Genomic DNA, 17,598 nt, shown 5'->3' on the forward strand with positions numbered 1-17,598 from the left:
TGTGTTCTGGTGGATCCAGTCAGCTGCAGTTCCTCTTACAGCTGAGTTGTGGGATATCTCCTGTGGACAGCCCTGGTGGCTGCTTAGTCTGCCACTGCTCAATGCAGGCAGATAAAATAATAAATATTTGGGACTTTGCTAAAGCAGGGGCTTTTCTACTCCAGGGAGCATTAAGCTTAGGCTGATAATGCCTCTTAAGAGCTTACAATGTCAGTGATGTGTCTGGACTTGAGCAGAGATTTTTGTAAAACTGACATTATGCACATATCCTCTACATCTCACTCTCAGTCTTTTGAGGGCTTCTGTCAGAAAGTGCTGTGATGGGAACTGCTTTAACTTAGCAAATATTAGCTTGGAGTCTGTGCATCAGGAAGCTCATTTTTTAAAATTAATAAAACCCAAGTGCATTCTTCATTTAGCACAAGTCTTGTTGCACAGCTCATCTTCAAGGCTGTTGCAAGTTTGGAGGGAAATATGGGGGTAACAACAGAAGGATGTGGATGGCTGGATAGATCATCAATGCTATCATTTCACTGCTTAACAAAAAAGCATCATGTCAGTATAATTGTATTAGAAAGTTACAAATTCCTTTGAACAGCTAGTTAGTAGGTGTTGTAAAGCTTAGTTCTGTACGTATTATATCCTGGTTAAATTCATGAATGTGCTGTTGTCTGGGTTTTTTAACAGCTACAGGAGCTTTGTTTCTGAAGATGCAGGCCCAAACACACTGATTGCCACAGTTAATGCTGTTGATCCTGATGGAGATGGTGTGACATATGATATTCTGTCTGGGAATGAGAGAGGGAACTTTGTTATTGACCCTAAGAAAGGTAATTGTGTGTTAGCTCTTTGCTGCTGTGGTCATAATGTTGGTTCTGTTGTGATGCACCTTGAATTTGGTCTTATTATCTGAATAAATTGAATACCATATGCTATCTTTGAAGCTTAATTTTAAAAAGGGCAAGGGAAGAATGCATATACTCTCTTATAATGATAAAAAATTGTATAATTTATTCAAATCTGTGTATAATTGGCCTCTCTTACCTGTTCAGTGTTTGCTTTCAGTCAGTAACTTAATAGAGGGCATTATTATAGATAACAGGTCACTTAAGAAACAGTAAATTAATAGAGAATGTTATTATTGATAACAGGATGACATTCCAAAATGCCAGACAAGTATCTGAATAGAATTTAATATAAGAAACTGGTCATCTGGGATTTTAAATGAGGCTTTTCCCACCCCATGCTTGTGTCAATGTCCTGATTATGCTGGTGAGAGCAAACATTTCTTGGCTGAACTTATCTACGTTGTGCTGACACAAAATGAAGTGTTTGTAGGTGGAATGAAGTGTCTGTAGGTGGAATGAGATTACCACTGTTTTATTTATATAAAATCTGAACTAACCAAGTATATTTTTCATTTAACATTAATCATTCACATGACCAGTGTTGTTTAGCCAAGAACACTGCATGCATGAGAAAAAAAGATGTGTGGAGAAATACTTTGCAGTTTAAGGCACTTGTTCTGAAATGCCAATATTTACATCTTTTTACTTCTTTTCAATAGTCACATATTTTCAAAACAAGAGAAGAAAAAAGGTTCCCATCACATTGGTGTCCTCATTAGAAAAAAAAAGTAAATAAAATAAGTGCACAAACACCAACATCTGAGTAGGTTGGCATATCCCTTTAAATTAATAGGATTTATTTACTGTTGATTGCTTGAAAAAACAGAAGAGGATGTTTTGAGATTGAAACAGGCAAACAAATTGAAATCCCATTGAAGGATTGAAGTAACTTAATTAACTTCAGTTAAACTACTTTGTATTTTGAACTGCAATCAAAATCTGAACTTAGATTTTCTAAAGCAGAAGCATTGAATACATAGGAAGGAGCAAGCTGCCCTTAGTTATTCCTTCACTTTACTTCATAGAGTTCACTTAACATGAAATTTTAATTTCAATGCAATCATGGTTTTTGCAATATTAATGTTAGATTCTGAAACATTCCCAAAAATACAATCTGCAGGTAACTTGCAAACATTGAATCATGACTCTTGAGTTTACTATGAGCTCCTTCACTTCCTTTCTGACTTAAAAATAGAGTTGCAGGTTCCAAGAGTTAAATTTCTACAGATGCTTTGGCATCTGTAGAGGAACAAAGGTTTTGAAAATGTCTAAAAGCTACAGCATTAATATACATGACACTTCTGAAGACCCTTTTTTGTGAGAAATAGATTTTTTTGGTCAAAGCATTTCAATATTTGATTGATAGCATCTCTTGGGATTAGCTCCACAGTTTTAATATAGAAAATCATGTATAAGTACTTTTTTGCCAATTAATTCTATAGTATTTGAAACTTAACTTTAGGAACATTAGCATTTTTTCCAAAACACTTTTAGGCTGTTGTTGCTGAATAAACCAGTAAAGGTTTATAGAGTGGCTTACAGCAGTTTCTTTTCAGGAATGATGTCAGGGGAATAGTCTGTACCCTCTTGTAGAAATATGGAGGTACAGTGGAGAAGTGTCAAAGATAAGTGCTGCAACTAAAACAATACATTTTCAAGCAAATTTAGTGACATTGATGCTGTGAAAATACTCTGCTGTGATGACAATTGTGATTATTCCTGATGAATAACAGATGTGATGGATGGTGGAGCAAAAGAATGGCAGCCCCTCTCTGCAGGATCTCAGGCTGCTGTGGTCCCTTCTGCAATGTAGCACCTCTTTGTGGCAGTGCCTGTGTGTCCCACCCAGCAGGCTGTGTCCTGGGGGAATTCAGAGGTTTCTCAGCCTGTGCCTCTGTAGCTCAGTGCTGCTGTGACTGAGCTGCAGGAAGGTAAACTTGAAGGAGTCTCAGCTGAGCTGTCCATGGCAGCTGCAGATTGATGAAAGCCATTATGTGCAGGGCAGCTGAGCTGTGGGCTCAGTTTGCTCTGTAGGCAAACCTGCAGACAAACCCTTTGTGATGTCTTTATTTTGTTTTAATGTGGGACTGCAGTAAAAACACTGTAGTTAAATTAAACAGCACAGCCTTATGCTTTGTTGGTGAATAGGAAATTCAGAATGCTTTGTTGTCATGTTCACTAGTGAGGATAATGGGAATGGGTTAATGCAGCAAAACCCACAACCTGTTGTTTTTACAGGGCTGGTTAGACTTCGTGCAAGCCCATTTCCTGAGCTGCAGGGGACAGAATATGTGCTGAATGTCACAGCTACTGATGATAATGCCTCTGGAGGGCCCCATCCTCTCACAAGTACTGCCCAGGTTGTTGTGAAAATTGATGATGTCAACAACAACAAACCTGTCTTTCAGAAGGTAAATATATGAGCCTCTGGCATTTGAACTGGACTGTGCTAAATGTTTTAGCACTGTTGGCACTGCAGGTGTGCAGCTGATGAGCTGCTCAGGAGGTGCTCTCCTTCCCTCTGGGCCCTGTCTTCTTCTTTTCCATCCCCCCCTAAGGCTTTCAGGGTCTGTTCTGCTCTTGTGGCAGAACAGCTTCTATGAGCTCCTGTCTGTTCCCTGAGCCAAAGCTCATCCCTGGCATTTCAGAGGGTGAGGCCAGGTGAAACATTTCTGGAGATCCCATGTGAGCAGGAGTCCACAGGGATAGCTGTCTGTGCAGTGGGCTTGTTCCACAATACTCCAGAACAGCTCTCTAAATTACACAGGCTTCCTTTGCTGATTGTGTGTCTGCAACTAAAGAAAGAGAGAAGAATGAGAATTTTAGCTTAAAGAGTGAAAAATCAATTAGCTTAATTGTGCAAAATCAATGCTTGAATTTGGTTTAATATGAATGTTAATTCATATTAAAGATCTGTTTTCTATATTCAGGTGTGGTACTGATGGCTCAGATGTTGATGAGCAATGTTGCATATTTTGAAAAGTCAGCAACTATTCATGTCAGTCTTAGAAATTCTCAGTAGCCTCTCCTTGACAAAATTAATTTGTGTAGAAATCCCTTTTTGAGCAAAACAATTCTGTGGTTTGGGCAAGTGTATGCCCTCTTTTTAAATTAGACCTTTGCTAATATAGAAAAATATTTGCATTTGGAAGCAACTTTAACTTTTTCTCCAAATATTTGCATTAGCTGGAGATGCTCAGTGGTCTCATGTTTTGTGTTGTTTTTATAACTACAAAATAGCAAGAGAAATTTAAATTAGTTGTGGTAAGATAAAGCTTTAACAGCTGAGCATGGCAGTGCAAGTGTAGCTAAATAATTATTTTTTCCTCTGCTAGTATACCTTTGAATCAAATGGCAAGGGAAGTCCTGGATTTTTCTCTTTTAAAAATTGTTCTTTCTTTCTTTTCCCCCCCTCTCTTAGTGCCAGTATTATCGGGAACATGCTTCTGTCCTGGAAAATCAGCCTGCAGGGACTGTTGTTCTGCAGGTTGAAGCCACTGATGCTGATGAAGGGGTCAATGGAATAGTGAAATATGGCTTGATGCACAGAGATGGTGTCCTACCAGCATTTAGCATCCACCCTGACACAGGTAAAGCAAATGTCAGTGCTGATAATGGCACAGAGAAACCAGCTGGTGACACTGTTGGGGAAAAGCCTTAGATAAAATTAGACTTCATGTTTTTCATTTAGTGTTTTGACTGCAGACCAAATACAAACTGTATTAACTGCATGAACAAGTCTTCCATGAAACTAAGTTTCATAGATGTCCAGTACTGAACTAAAGCTGATGTTTTCCTTGAAATGTGGCAGTTCTGCTTTGTGAAGTTACTTGTGTGCTTTTGTAACTGGATTTAAAAACTCAAACAAACCTATTTTATGTTACATTATCTTGCAACATTGCTAATGGCATATAAGTGATTTATCCAAATGACAGCAGTCTTACAAACAGGAAAGGAATTAAATCTTAGAAGGCCAAAACTAAGTTCAGGCTGAATTTCTGGAGGATAAAAGATACGAAACATTCCTTTACCCTGTACTTACTAATTTTTTGAGAAACTCATTCTCTTAGTTTGTACTTACCTCCATTTTCTAAACTTAAATTACACTTCCATTCTAATTCAAATTCCCTTCATGTGTGGATGCAAATGTAACTAAAGTTTGAGTTTGTCTGAGCAGTAAAATGTCAGCTGTTGCAATTGTTAAATCTCAGGGTTGGATCCTTGCACCTGATGTTATAGGTGTACATAACCTACTGCATTGTATCCCAATGTATTGACAGAAATAAAACATCTGCTTGAAGAATGTTGCCAGAAGCACAGAATTTTAACTCTTTGATATTTAATTTGTTTTCAGGAGTTCTGACAACTGTTCAGGTATTTGATCGAGAAAAGCAGAGGGAATATTCCATCACTGTGACAGCAACAGATCAGGCAGCGGAGCCACTCATTGGGATATGTCAGATCAATATTGTCATCCTGGACCAAAATGACAATGACCCCAGATTTGAAAACACCCACTATGAATGTAATTGAGAGTCATTGGATAGAGTTTCAGTGCCCTGAGTGTGAGCGTACCCCATGTCTCTGATTTTTGGGTTTTTGCCTGTCCTGGCAGTAGAACATGTGACAAATTTGATGCATCCAGAGATGCACTTTGCTTATTTATTGCAGAGCTGCTACTCACTGTAATATGTGTTATGTAACATATAGAGCCTTGGCTCATAGGCCTGCATTATGGGAAAGTTCCTTGAAACAACAGCCATGTCATTCATACAGAGCAATTATTCTCTGGGTTAAAATACAGTTAAAAGAAGTATCTGATAAGAAATAAGAATTCCAGGTTATGAATGGGGTAATATGAAGTTTAGATATGATCTGTAGCTCTGGAGTGATAGCAGCTCTTTAAAATACTCAGTATATGTGGCTATTGTTACAAGGAAGAGAAAATTATACTAGACTAATAATGTATGGCATTTATTTCTTAATGACTTACTAAAATGTCCATGGTAGTTTAGCAAATTGATGATCAATTTGAAATATCCTTCCCTTCCATCAGATTTCCTTAGAGAGGACACAAGAGTTGGGACCAGCTTCCTGCGTGTTGCAGCCCGTGATGATGACTACAGCTCAAATGCTGCTATCACGTATTCCATAGCAAGTGATGAACCAAATTATTTACAGATTAACCCTACCACAGGCTGGGTGTTTGTGAACCAACCCATATCTCAGGTATGATGCTTTCTTTCCTTTTTAAGCTGAATATTTCAATATATCATAGGAGGGACTGAGGTCATGAGTTTGGGTTACCCCTCAGGTTAAAGGATCAATATATCTGTTTAAATTAAACATGAGCCTAAGGCTTTTAGCTGCTGAGTTCATGGGCTGTGAATTGGATATGAGCAAGCCCTGCTTTCATCTGGGAAGCAGCAGCCCCAGCACTGCCTCTGAGACTTGCTCTTCCCATTTCCCTGGCTCTGGCATGCTGATTCCAAGGGCTGGAGGGCTGAGGTCAGAAGCAGAGGAGCAAGGACCCAGGTGTAGCACTTTGTTGTGTTTACAGGCATTAAGTCTAGACACAAACCTGAATGGGAAGAAGTGTGAAATGTTGGTCCTGATATAGATTCCCAAATTGACATATGTCAATTGTGGTGCATTAAGCATAGCTGTCCCTCAGGAAGGTGAAAGCATCATTCATGTAGTTATCTAAAACTGATCAGTTTCAGCTATTTCTAAATACATACACAAGCAGTTTGAAATTTTCAGGTTTTAAAGTAATTTGTTTTGAAACTGAACTGTTGTTGTAGATGTCAGTGTTTAAATAGATACTTTTACTACTGAAATTGAACTTCTAAATAACTGACACACAAAAGTTTGGTGAAGGTGTATCCTTTTTATTGTATTTTCTTTAATGAATCTAAGAACCCTACAGACCTAATAACAAGAACTGTTAATAGGCAAGTTTAACAGTTTGCAACAGGTCCTTCACAAGGAGATTTTTGGGTTTTGTTTGGTTTTAAATTTTGTGTCACATTTGCTTCGTTTCATTGAGGCACATAGCAAAATCTTCCAACCCTCCTAAGTAAAGTAAATAGAATTTTTCATCAAATTTACACCTAGTCCATCTTCAGATCTTTTTCTTCTGTGAAGGTTATTTTTAAGTGTACCTTTAATTGTGTGTATTAATTTATTTTGGAGGCCTGCTGAAAACCTTCTGTAATGAAACCTTTTTTACTGTTCAGAAGTCATCTATAATTCGAGAGATTACTGCTACAGATGGAGGCAACAGGAGCAGTAAAGTTGAACTTGCTGTAACTGTAACCAGTGCAAAAAACCAACCTCCACAGTGGGAAAGAGACAACTATGAAGTTGTTATTCCAGAGAACACAACACGGGATGCCTCAATTTTGGTAAGGTTGTTTGTCTGTCTGTAGCTCTCAGGATGCAGAGTAACTGAACATTGTTTATTTGCTTAAATAGTGAGCTTTTATAGGAATTTTGTGTTTTGTAGCTGAATATCTGGGAGAATGAAAGCACAAAAGCTTTTAGAAATGTTGCTGTACTTGCAGAAGGGTTGATTACCCACACTTTTTGAACTGTGCAGACAATCAAAGCAACTTCTCCCCTTGGAGATCCCCGTGTCACTTACAACCTGGAAGAGGGGCTTGTCCCAGAGACCAACATGCCAGTGCGTTTCTACCTGACTCCAAACAGACACGATGGCTCTGCTTCCATCCTGGTAGCTGAGCCCCTGGATTATGAAACAACAAAGAGCTTCCAGCTGCGGGTGCGAGCTCAGAACGTGGCTGCAGTTCCTCTGGCAGCATTCACCACGGTCCATGTCAATGTCACAGGTGTGTGAGCTGCTCAGTGGTGCCACAGTATAATCCTGCACTGTTTGCCTTTAAAGTTTTATAGTTTTCTCTCTGTGTGCTCTTTTTGATATTCTAGATGTCAATGACAATGTCCCATTCTTCACTTCATCCATTTATGAAGCCTCAGTAACAGAGGGAGCTGAGGTGGGGACGTTTGTCACTCAGGTGTCTGCCACCGACCTCGACCTTGGTCAGCATGGGGAGGTAAGAAAGTGGGCACCTTTCTCTCCCCTGATGAAAGCTGTGGAATGACTTCAGCAGGAGCAATGGCTAAATACTCTAGAAATCTTCAGCCTAGAAAAGGGATGACTAATAGGGAAATGTAGAATGAAATAAAGTAGATAATTACATACTTCTCTGTGTTGCCAGGTGAAAAATGCAACTAAAACTAGTAGGTGTGAGGCAGAAAACAAAGAGGAAATATTTACACAGCCTGTAGCTTAGTTGAAATGCTTGCTGTAGAATTCCCTTGTGTGGAAAATTCTACACAGACCTACAATGAGATTGGATAAATGGATGGAAGAAAAGCTGTGTTAAAAGCTTTTGTGAGCTGGAAATCATTGGCAATACTGCAAACTGAGTCCTTACAAAATATGGGAAGTTAACACCCAAAGAGGATGTATTCCTTGGTGAATAAACAAATTGAAAATAGATACATCCTCAGAACAAGAGTGCAAACTGAAGTCAAGTCACAAAACCATGCAGATAATAGAGGGTAGAACGTGGTCTGTGATCCTGTGCAGGTTCAAATGCAGCTCACCTGTGGGTGTTGTAGAAATACTTGGGATCTTTAGCTGAGTTTGAGTGCTGCAGCACAAGCACTGTACAAACACATGCTGGTGAAATCAGGAGCTGGTTAGACAAATTATTTTCCTTTACAGATCAGCAGTCAAGGAAGTTAATTGGCTTTAGACCAGATTGCTGAAGCTGCAATTTTACCCAGCTTCCTTGGCCTGATCAAATACTTGGACATGGGACAGTTCTTCCTCTCTTTAAGTACTGTTCTAGTTGTGACCTATTCATCAACAGGAAAGTATATATTAACAACTTCTTTTCAATCCTGTAGATAACTTACTCCCTGTTACATGACAGTGGCAGAGACTACACCTGTTTTCGCTTGGACCCCCAGACAGGCTCCATTTACACCACCTCAGTGTTTGACAGAGAGGAGAAGGGCTCCTACCTCCTGGAAGTCAAGTCAGTGGATGGCTCTGAATCAGCTCGACCTGGAAAGCATGGGAAGCCAAACTCTGGTAAGGGACAGATGGCTGTGGTAAGTGTGATATTACTTGGATTGTGTCTGAAAACAGAAGCTCTGGAATACAAGATTAAATGGTAATTTCCTTTTTTTTCATGTCTTGTGGAAGAGTGCCTGTTCTGATTTCGTGGTGGCTTTTTTACTGTTTAGCTGTGCAACAGTTGTGTCAGAGGTGGAAGATAAGCTTTGCATGATGGTCAAGCAAGCTTTTTTGTTCTGAAATTAAAAAAACAAAACCCTATAGACCTTCATATTTAGAGTTTAGAGAGTGTTTTCTAGCTGGCAAAGGTGTGCCATTATCTGTAGGATGCAAATCTTTGGGCAGGGCAAGTGTTTCTCAAAGCACTGCATATGTATGGTACTTAGTTAAAAGTAATTATGGAGCAGGAATATGCAAGATAGAAAATCCTTTTTTCAACTGATCGCCCTGCTTAAATAAAAAGTTAAAATTTTGTGGCTTCAGGACAAAAAAAATTATGACTAAACACTGTACAACTGTCATATTAGGCATCAATGACTCAATTATTCATGTAGCATGTGTTTGAACAAATTGGATGTGACATTTATTTGATACCCCGTGCTTTTGAGTACTGTTGGTATACAGGCAGCCCACAGCCCTAAGGGATTGTTTCTGTGCTGCCTGCACATTTGTCCCATTGAAGGTGAAGGGATTGCAGGTGACAGCAGTGGCACAGCTGGGGTTGTGTGTGTGGCTCTTGTCCCTGCAGACACGGCGTACGTGCGTGTGTCCGTCAGCGACGTCAACGACAACCAGCCCGTGTTCGCGCAGAGCGTCTACGAGCTGAGCGTGGACGAGGACCAGGATGTGGGCTCCACCATCCTCACAGTCACTGCCAACGATGAGGATGAAGGTAAAGCACTGCAATCCCCCACAGCTCTCTCCAAAATATGGATCAGTTTCATTCATCTCAGCACTCCAAGGCGTAGTTGGTGGTGTGAGAAAAGGCATTGTCCTTCTGTCCCCAGATTTTAAAACTTCTTTAAGTGTGCCCTGCTCAGGCATGAACATTAGTTCATAACTGTGAGCTGTGAGGCACGATCTCTTATTTCAGGAGACATGCACTAATGTGAGATGATAGGAGATAATTTCTGTGCCCACAGATACAAATTTTTTATAGATCAGATAATTTTCTTACAAATAAGTGCCAATAAAAATGTCCTGGTTAGCTACAATAAGTCAGACTTCATTTCAGTGAGATTCATTTGCTTCCTCAATGATGGACAGTATAGTTTGTGTTTGCTTTGTTTGTTTGTTGTATTTTAATCTAGACTTCCTAAATGCATATGATGAATTTTAGCTACACTGTTTTATCCACAAATCAGCCAGAAATTCAGCCACTAATCATGTAAAAGTACATAGCCAGTGCTTATAAAAGAGAGACAGATCAGTAAATGCCTCCATCTTTTGACCCTGGAGCACTGCTAATTCAGCTTCACTGTATGGAGAAACACTGCTTTTTTTTTGTTGTTGCACAAGTCCCAAGGACTGTTCTCTGTGTGTCTGTAAAATGCAAGGAAATCCTGACTGCATTGGATTCCTCCCACTCTGTAGGAGGCTGAGGCAAATGTGGTGAAGATGTGCTGCAGAAGGATTTACTACTCAAGGAACTTTTAGTTTGGGACTTAGGCTGCCTGTGAATCTGCTCTGTAGTGTTGGACAGGGGGCCTGATGTGATGGATATATGGCACTTAATTTCTGCCCTCTAAATAAAGTTAAAACAGAATTATTACTTCATTGCATAGACACATTTTGTAGAGACAAACTCCAGTTAGACACACCAGAACTGAAAATGCTGCTTAGTAATCTGACATCTGCATGTTTTAAAAGACCACAAAAATGATAAAATAAAAATAATACCACTAATCAGTTATTGTGTGATTTGTACTTCATCTCACCATCAGCCTACTTCAAGACATGTGTGTTTTCTGACACTGTTGGTAATTGACAGGAACAAATGCTAAACTACGGTATCAGATCACAGCTGGAAACACAGGAGGGGTGCTGGATGTAGATCCAGAAACAGGAGCCATTGTCATTGCCCAGCCACTGGACTATGAAGAAACAAAAATGTATGAGATCCACTTGTTGGCCTCTGATGGGAAATGGGAGGATTATGCAGTTATCATCATCAACATCATGAATAAGAATGATGAGGCTCCAGTTTTTTCTATCAATGAATACTATGGAAGTATAATTGAGGAACTGGATTCGCTGCCTGTCTTCGTTCTTCAGGTAGTGTATGCAGTTCCACAGATTATAATATTTCAATGAGAAAGCACTGATTACTATGGTACAATTATGTTAAAAATAACTCAGCACATAGATATTAATGAAGTTTATTTTGACTAAGGTTTTGTCACTGAAGAGAAGAAATGGACTTTTGTGGGAGGAAAAAAAATGGGGATTATAAGTGGGATAAACAGGATAGATCATTTGTTAATCCTGAAAAGCAAATAATGGACAACTTAAAGTAGCTATCAGAATGTAATATTTAAATTACATATATGAGTATGAAGAATATAATATTATTTTAGTACTAAACTTGTTAACATTGTTAAAAATGCATATTTCCCTGCCCTGAATTGTCCCTGGATTTGCTATTTCCTGGCATGCACATGTTATTACCAAGTCATATGCTTTTGCTTGAACTCCTTTAGACTGGAGCAGCATATAGGATGTGATGCAGTCACTGCATATTTCACACTTTCTATGTTTGTTTCTTTTTCAAAACTACTGTAGGTTATGGCCAGTGATCCTGATAGTGGTGTTGATGGAGGAGATTTGAGATATTCCTTGCATGGGTATGGTGCAGGTGACATTTTCACAATAGATGAGAAAACAGGCAGCATTTACTCCCACAAGAGGCTGGACCGGGAAGAGAGAGCCCTGTGGAGGTTCATTGTGCTGGCCACTGATGAAGGTGGAGGAGGACTCACAGGCTTTGCTGATGTGATCATCAACGTGTGGGATATAAATGACAATGCACCCACGTTCTCGTGCATGCCTGATGACTGCAATGGGAATGTCTTTGAAAACTCTCCTGCAGACACCTTGGTCATGGAGATGGCTGCAGTGGATCGTGATGACCCAAATGTTGGTGTGAACGCTGTCCTGACCTACAGGATAACAGAGAATGTGAAGAACGAGTTTGGTACTGACATGTTTAACATCAATCCCAGTACTGGGACCATCCACGTGGCAGGGGGGCTGCTAGACAGGGAGAGGACTGAAAGTTACTTCCTTACTGTTGAAGCAAGAGATGGGGGAGGGCTAACAGGAACTGGCACTGCCACTGTCTGGGTTGCAGATGTCAATGATAATGTCCCCAAATTCACAAAGAAACTGTGGCAGGCAGCAATTCCTGAGAACAGTGCCATTGACTCAGAAGTCCTGCAGGTGTGTGCTACAGATGCAGACATTGGGGAAAATGCAGATTTAATGTTCAGTATCATCGGGGGAGACCCAGATGAGAAGTTCTACATTGAGAATGACAAAGAATGGCAATGTGGCACTATTCGACTGAAAAAAAAGTTGGATTTTGAGAATCCCCGTGAAAGACAGTTTAATCTTACTGTTACTGTGGAAGATCTGGATTTTTCTAGTGTTGCAGTGTGCCTGATTGAAGTTGAAGACTCAAATGACCACAGCCCAGCTTTCCCTTCTCAGTTTATTCAGACAAACCCTGTGTTTGAAGATGTGCCTGTAGGTACTACAGTAACCACAGTGAGGGCTACAGACAAGGACTCTGATTTGAATGGGAAGATTATCTATTCTATAAAGTCAGACTCAGACCCTTTGAGACAGTTTGTGGTCGACCAGTTTGGTCACGTGGTTGTGGCAAGCGCACTTGATCGTGAGGCCATTCAGAAATACGCTTTGATTGTCCAAGCTGCAGATCAGGGGACGCCTGCCCGCACTGGAAGTGTCACAGTGTTAATTAACTTGCTTGACATTAATGACAATGGACCAAGGTTTGAAGCACCATACATGCCTGTAGTTTGGGAAAATACACTGAAGCCTGAGGTAGTGCATATGAACCACACCTCAAAGCTGCTTCATGCCTTTGATCCGGATGCTGAGGAAAATGGGCCACCATTTACCTTTTCATTGCCACCAGAATATCAGAATTCATTGGACTTTTCTCTTACTGACAACAGAAATAACACAGCAACTATAACAGCTTTGAGGTCCTTTGACAGAGAAAAGCAGAAGGTGTTTCACCTGCCAATAATTATAACAGATAGTGGGATTCCAGCCATGAGCTCCACAACCACCCTGACTATAACAATTGGTGATGAGAATGACAACTGCCATGAGTCTGGCCACAAGGAGGTCTATGTGTACAGCTACAAAGGTAAGGGCTAGCTGGATGTGATTCTGGATATTAGATTAGATTCATGAAATAGTGGAGTTTTACACTAAATTTCTTTCTTACAGTCTGTTAATTTGTTTCTTTAATGGTTTGCATACTTCATAACTGCAGCTGCTGTTCTGTAAACTACTAAGTAAGGTGGAGTAAATGAACTGTATTTCACTTAGTCCACTTGTTAAACTTAGACCTTAGTGTGCAGAAGATTATCTACCAAAGAACTGTTAGCTGCAAACAGGTATATATTGAGCTTGCAGTAAAAGCAGTGTTTTTATAAACCCATAAGATCTATTTTCCATTAGTGAGTGTTCACCTCCAGAAGGTATTTTGCAGTTACATTTTCTGAGTTTAGTATGCCTAAATTACAAAAAAGATGTGACCAGATCATACTGTAGAAATGAGAGAAGGAAGCATCCAGGTTGGCTTGGCTCCAGATTTGAACCTTAAAAATCTCCCATGTTGCTGAACATGGATTATGGATTTCAAAAGTCTCTTTCCCTGGATTTGTTCCTCTTGCTGTTTTAGAAAAAATAGTTGTAAATTCCACTTCTGTGCCAGCCTCCAAGGGCCTGGAAAAATCACCAAGACCTGGCCCAGCTTGGTGTCTTCCTGCCCTTTTCCTTTACCCAATCATGTCCTTCTCTCCCAGCTGTACCCCCATAAGATGCTCTCCCTTTTTTGCTGGGTTCCACTTGTGTGCTCTTCAAAATAAGAGAGTAGCATGAAACATTTGGAATTAACTCCTTATGTGGTGATTTTTAATTTTTCTTTTGTCTGAGAGTTTTTAGAGAGTTGTATTTATGTATGATTCTAGTGCTGTTTTGTGCTGTTTCCAGCTTTTCTTCTTTCATGTGGCATCTCCAGTGTGCTCACATTGCCAGAACTGGCAGAAATCATATGACAGGCTATGCATTGTTTTAAGAATCTTGGATCATAACCATCACTAAATCGAGCAGGAGTCTGAAAATAATAAATGCAGTAATGAATGTCACAGAATATAAAGTGCACTGAAAAGCAAAAATTAAATGCAGATTTATTATAATTTATCTCAACAGGAAAATGGTCAACAACAGTGCTTGGGGAAGTGTTTGCACCAGATCAGGATGACTGGGACAATAAAACATTTCTCTCTGAAGGAAAACTGCTCAAGTGAGGATTGTATTTCTGTCAAAATGAGTAATATTTATGCTTCTGTAATTATTTTCTCACCATGTATTTCTCTGTGTTCAGGATGTGCATGAAGCCAGGGTTATTGAGTGTAGTAAGGGATGTACCTTTTGAATATTCTTTTTCTTTTTCACTTGAGTTACTAGGTATTGAGAAATTTTTGCATTAAATATTTTTTCCAAGACAATGCAAGATCACACCATGATGTTGATTTTTAGTCAGATGTCATAGTTAATTTACTTTAAAATGCATGTTCTGTAAGCTCCAATTTAAAAATAGACAGAGTCCTAATGCTTGCTTTCAGATGTTAGGGTTGTTGGAATACAAATCCTGAATTTAAAAGCAAAGAATGGAGTAATTTCATCAAAAGTGGAAGGGAATTTGGTGCTCTCCTTTGATGGCTAAATTTACAATTGCATGTGAAAACCATGACTCAGATTAGTGGAGGTTTTTTTCTGTTAATTGAAATGTTGAATTGGACCCTTAATTCCTACTTAGATATTATTTGTTCATATCATAAAGTGAGATGGTTTATGGTATAACTGTATGTTGTCTGAAAGGGAAAAAATGGATGTGAAGTGAATTTTAGTCTGTGCTGTGACTAAAAGTTTAAAGCTTTATGCAGCCCAGAATTAAACACTTTCTGTCCATCAGCAGCCCCTGGCCTGTTTCCATGCTAAGAGGTCACTGTTCCATAATAATGGTCATGGAATATTTCCATAACTGCTGGTTACTGGTCCTTTGAGGTGTCCAGTGAAGATGCTGTGAGAGATTTTATACAGACTTACCCTGTTCCAGATAGAGATGTGAGAACATGGAATGATCAGAGTGACCTCAGAGGCTTGCCCATGATGACTGTGCTGAACCACCTGGTTCAACTGCACACTGCTTGTGTTCAAATCTGGGAAAGCTGAGTGGCAGGAACATCTCTTTATAAGATCTGCAGATTGTCATTTCTCAGTTAAGGTGGCTGAGCTGCCTTTCTGAGGTTGTTGGCTAATTCCCATAAGTTTTGGCCCTATAACCTTCACAGTAACATTTAAGGCCTTCTGAATGGTGTTAATGAATAAAGTGAGTTCTCAACTTTGATTTGTTAAGATTTCCTAACTGAAGGTTTCTGTCTAGATCTTTCAGATTAAATCAGAGGACTGGGTCTTTGCTGATGGTGGATAACACTCCTCAGGGAATATACAACTTAAAAGTTAGAGTTTCTGATGGAATTTGCCCTGATGTTATATCTACAGTACAAATCCATGTCAGAGACCTGGAAAATGAAGCCATACAAAACTCAGCCACTGTGCGTTTCTCAGGTTGGTTTTATTTTCTGGTGAGGCTTTAGATCAGCTGCTTCTCTAACTGAATGTTTATGTGGTGTAGGCATTATTACATCAATACTTGATTTGCTTATCACTGTAGGCTACTTTCTGGTATGTTTCCATATTGTTAAGTAAGAAATAAATTGAGAAATTAACCCATGAGCTCCCAGGTGTTCAGGTTTGTCTATTTTTGAATCCCCTGACCAGGTGTCACAGCAGAGGAGTTCATAAGGAGAGATGAACATGGCAAAACGAGACATGGAGAGTTCAAGGAGTTCCTTGCAAAGCTGTTGCCTGCCAAGCTGAGTGATGTGATTGTGTTCAGTGTGATGGGCAGGGATGGACAACAGACAGATGTGAGGTTTGCAGTCCGTGCTGGCTCAGCCTATTACACACCTGAGAAGCTGCATGCGGAGATGGCAGCGTTCAGAACTGAGGTTGGTTCTCACCTGTGCAACTCGGCCAAACGCTGAGATTGCAGGGTGTACATCCCAAACCTCAGTGAAAACTACACTGCATCTGCAGATAAGGGTTTTATTGCTTCACTCAGGACAAAAACAAGTGTTTAATTCAGGATTTCTCCCTTTTTAGTGCCATACATACCGGTATGGTGTGGTTGTACTAACTTCTGGTTCAATGAATAGTCACTGGGTCTGCAATGCTGCCATGGGGCAGATAGTGTGTTTTCTCCAGTGTTCCATTGTGTCATCCCCAAATCCCCACATCAACTTGTGTTTGGACACTTAGAATGGAGGCTTGATGTCACCCTAACAGAAATTCTGCAGTACAAAGAGGTGACACTTCAGAGGAAAAGTCCTGCTGGAAGGAATGTGTGCCTTAGGAAACACTTGCAACAGGTAAGTGAGATGGAGACAACCAATCCTGTGGTTGCATCTATCTCACCAAAGGACAGCTTCAAATACAAAGTGACACTGTCCCCCAACTTCTTTTACTGTTTTCAAGGAAAATATTTTTGAATGGAAGATGTTTTCCTCCCCTTCTTGGTGTTCTCCAGCTGTCCTGCTCTCTGACTCAGTTACAGACACAGTCTGTCTTGGCCATGGCTGGATTTTTCTGTAGCCCTGCACAAAGGCAAAGTGACTCTGCTCAGCTTTTCATTTGCCCTGGCCATATTTGGGTTTTATACATGGTACATCATATGGATGATTTTTCCAAAGAGAAAACAGCACTTTCCATCTGTGTGAGTATGGTGGGGTCTGCCTGAGTCTGGAAACCAAACAGGGCTGTCTTAACTTACTACCTGCCTCCTCCTTGGTGTATCTTGAATGGCTCTGTGGATTATGAGAGTCTTCAGAGTGACCAAATAGGAAATGCCAGAGACAGAGAGTATTCATTAAGGGTAATGACTGCTTCTTTTGCATATTTATTGAATTACTGCTACAATAAGACAGAAAATCCTATAGATTTCAAATATTATCTGCCATAATACATGACACCTGAATTCATCAAAGTGGTAACAAGGGGATTGCTTCACGTATTTTAATGAAAAAATATGTTTTTGTTAATTATATACCACCTTTCAATATTTAATGAATAGTTCTAGTGAGTAATCACCAATAGTTTACAGAAAACCAATCATAGCTGGAGAATTCATCCAGTAGTTTTTCTGTGTGTATAACTATAAATATAGAAAATAAGTAATTAGCACTGGAATTATTCATTGAA

General features: G+C 39.7%; 1 protein-coding gene across 1 annotated transcript in view; it reads left to right on the forward strand.

Moving 5' to 3' along the window:
* Positions 1-17,598, forward strand: part of LOC132079127 (neural-cadherin-like) — a 58,482-nt gene that overhangs the window by 24,117 nt on the left and 16,767 nt on the right. Inside the window, exons 7-21 of the mRNA XM_059481580.1 lie at positions 688-830; positions 3,147-3,319; positions 4,330-4,498; positions 5,263-5,433; positions 5,965-6,137; positions 7,148-7,315; positions 7,510-7,759; positions 7,857-7,984; positions 8,847-9,033; positions 9,767-9,910; positions 11,009-11,292; positions 11,800-13,414; positions 14,485-14,578; positions 15,722-15,906; positions 16,120-16,349. Coding sequence (XP_059337563.1) covers positions 688-830; positions 3,147-3,319; positions 4,330-4,498; positions 5,263-5,433; positions 5,965-6,137; positions 7,148-7,315; positions 7,510-7,759; positions 7,857-7,984; positions 8,847-9,033; positions 9,767-9,910; positions 11,009-11,292; positions 11,800-13,414; positions 14,485-14,578; positions 15,722-15,906; positions 16,120-16,349 — 4,114 coding nt within the window. The remainder of the gene's footprint in view (positions 1-687; positions 831-3,146; positions 3,320-4,329; positions 4,499-5,262; positions 5,434-5,964; positions 6,138-7,147; positions 7,316-7,509; positions 7,760-7,856; positions 7,985-8,846; positions 9,034-9,766; positions 9,911-11,008; positions 11,293-11,799; positions 13,415-14,484; positions 14,579-15,721; positions 15,907-16,119; positions 16,350-17,598) is intronic.

This window comes from Ammospiza nelsoni, chromosome 13 (assembly GCF_027579445.1).
Source record: "Ammospiza nelsoni isolate bAmmNel1 chromosome 13, bAmmNel1.pri, whole genome shotgun sequence".
Taxonomy (NCBI): Eukaryota; Metazoa; Chordata; class Aves; order Passeriformes; family Passerellidae; genus Ammospiza; species Ammospiza nelsoni.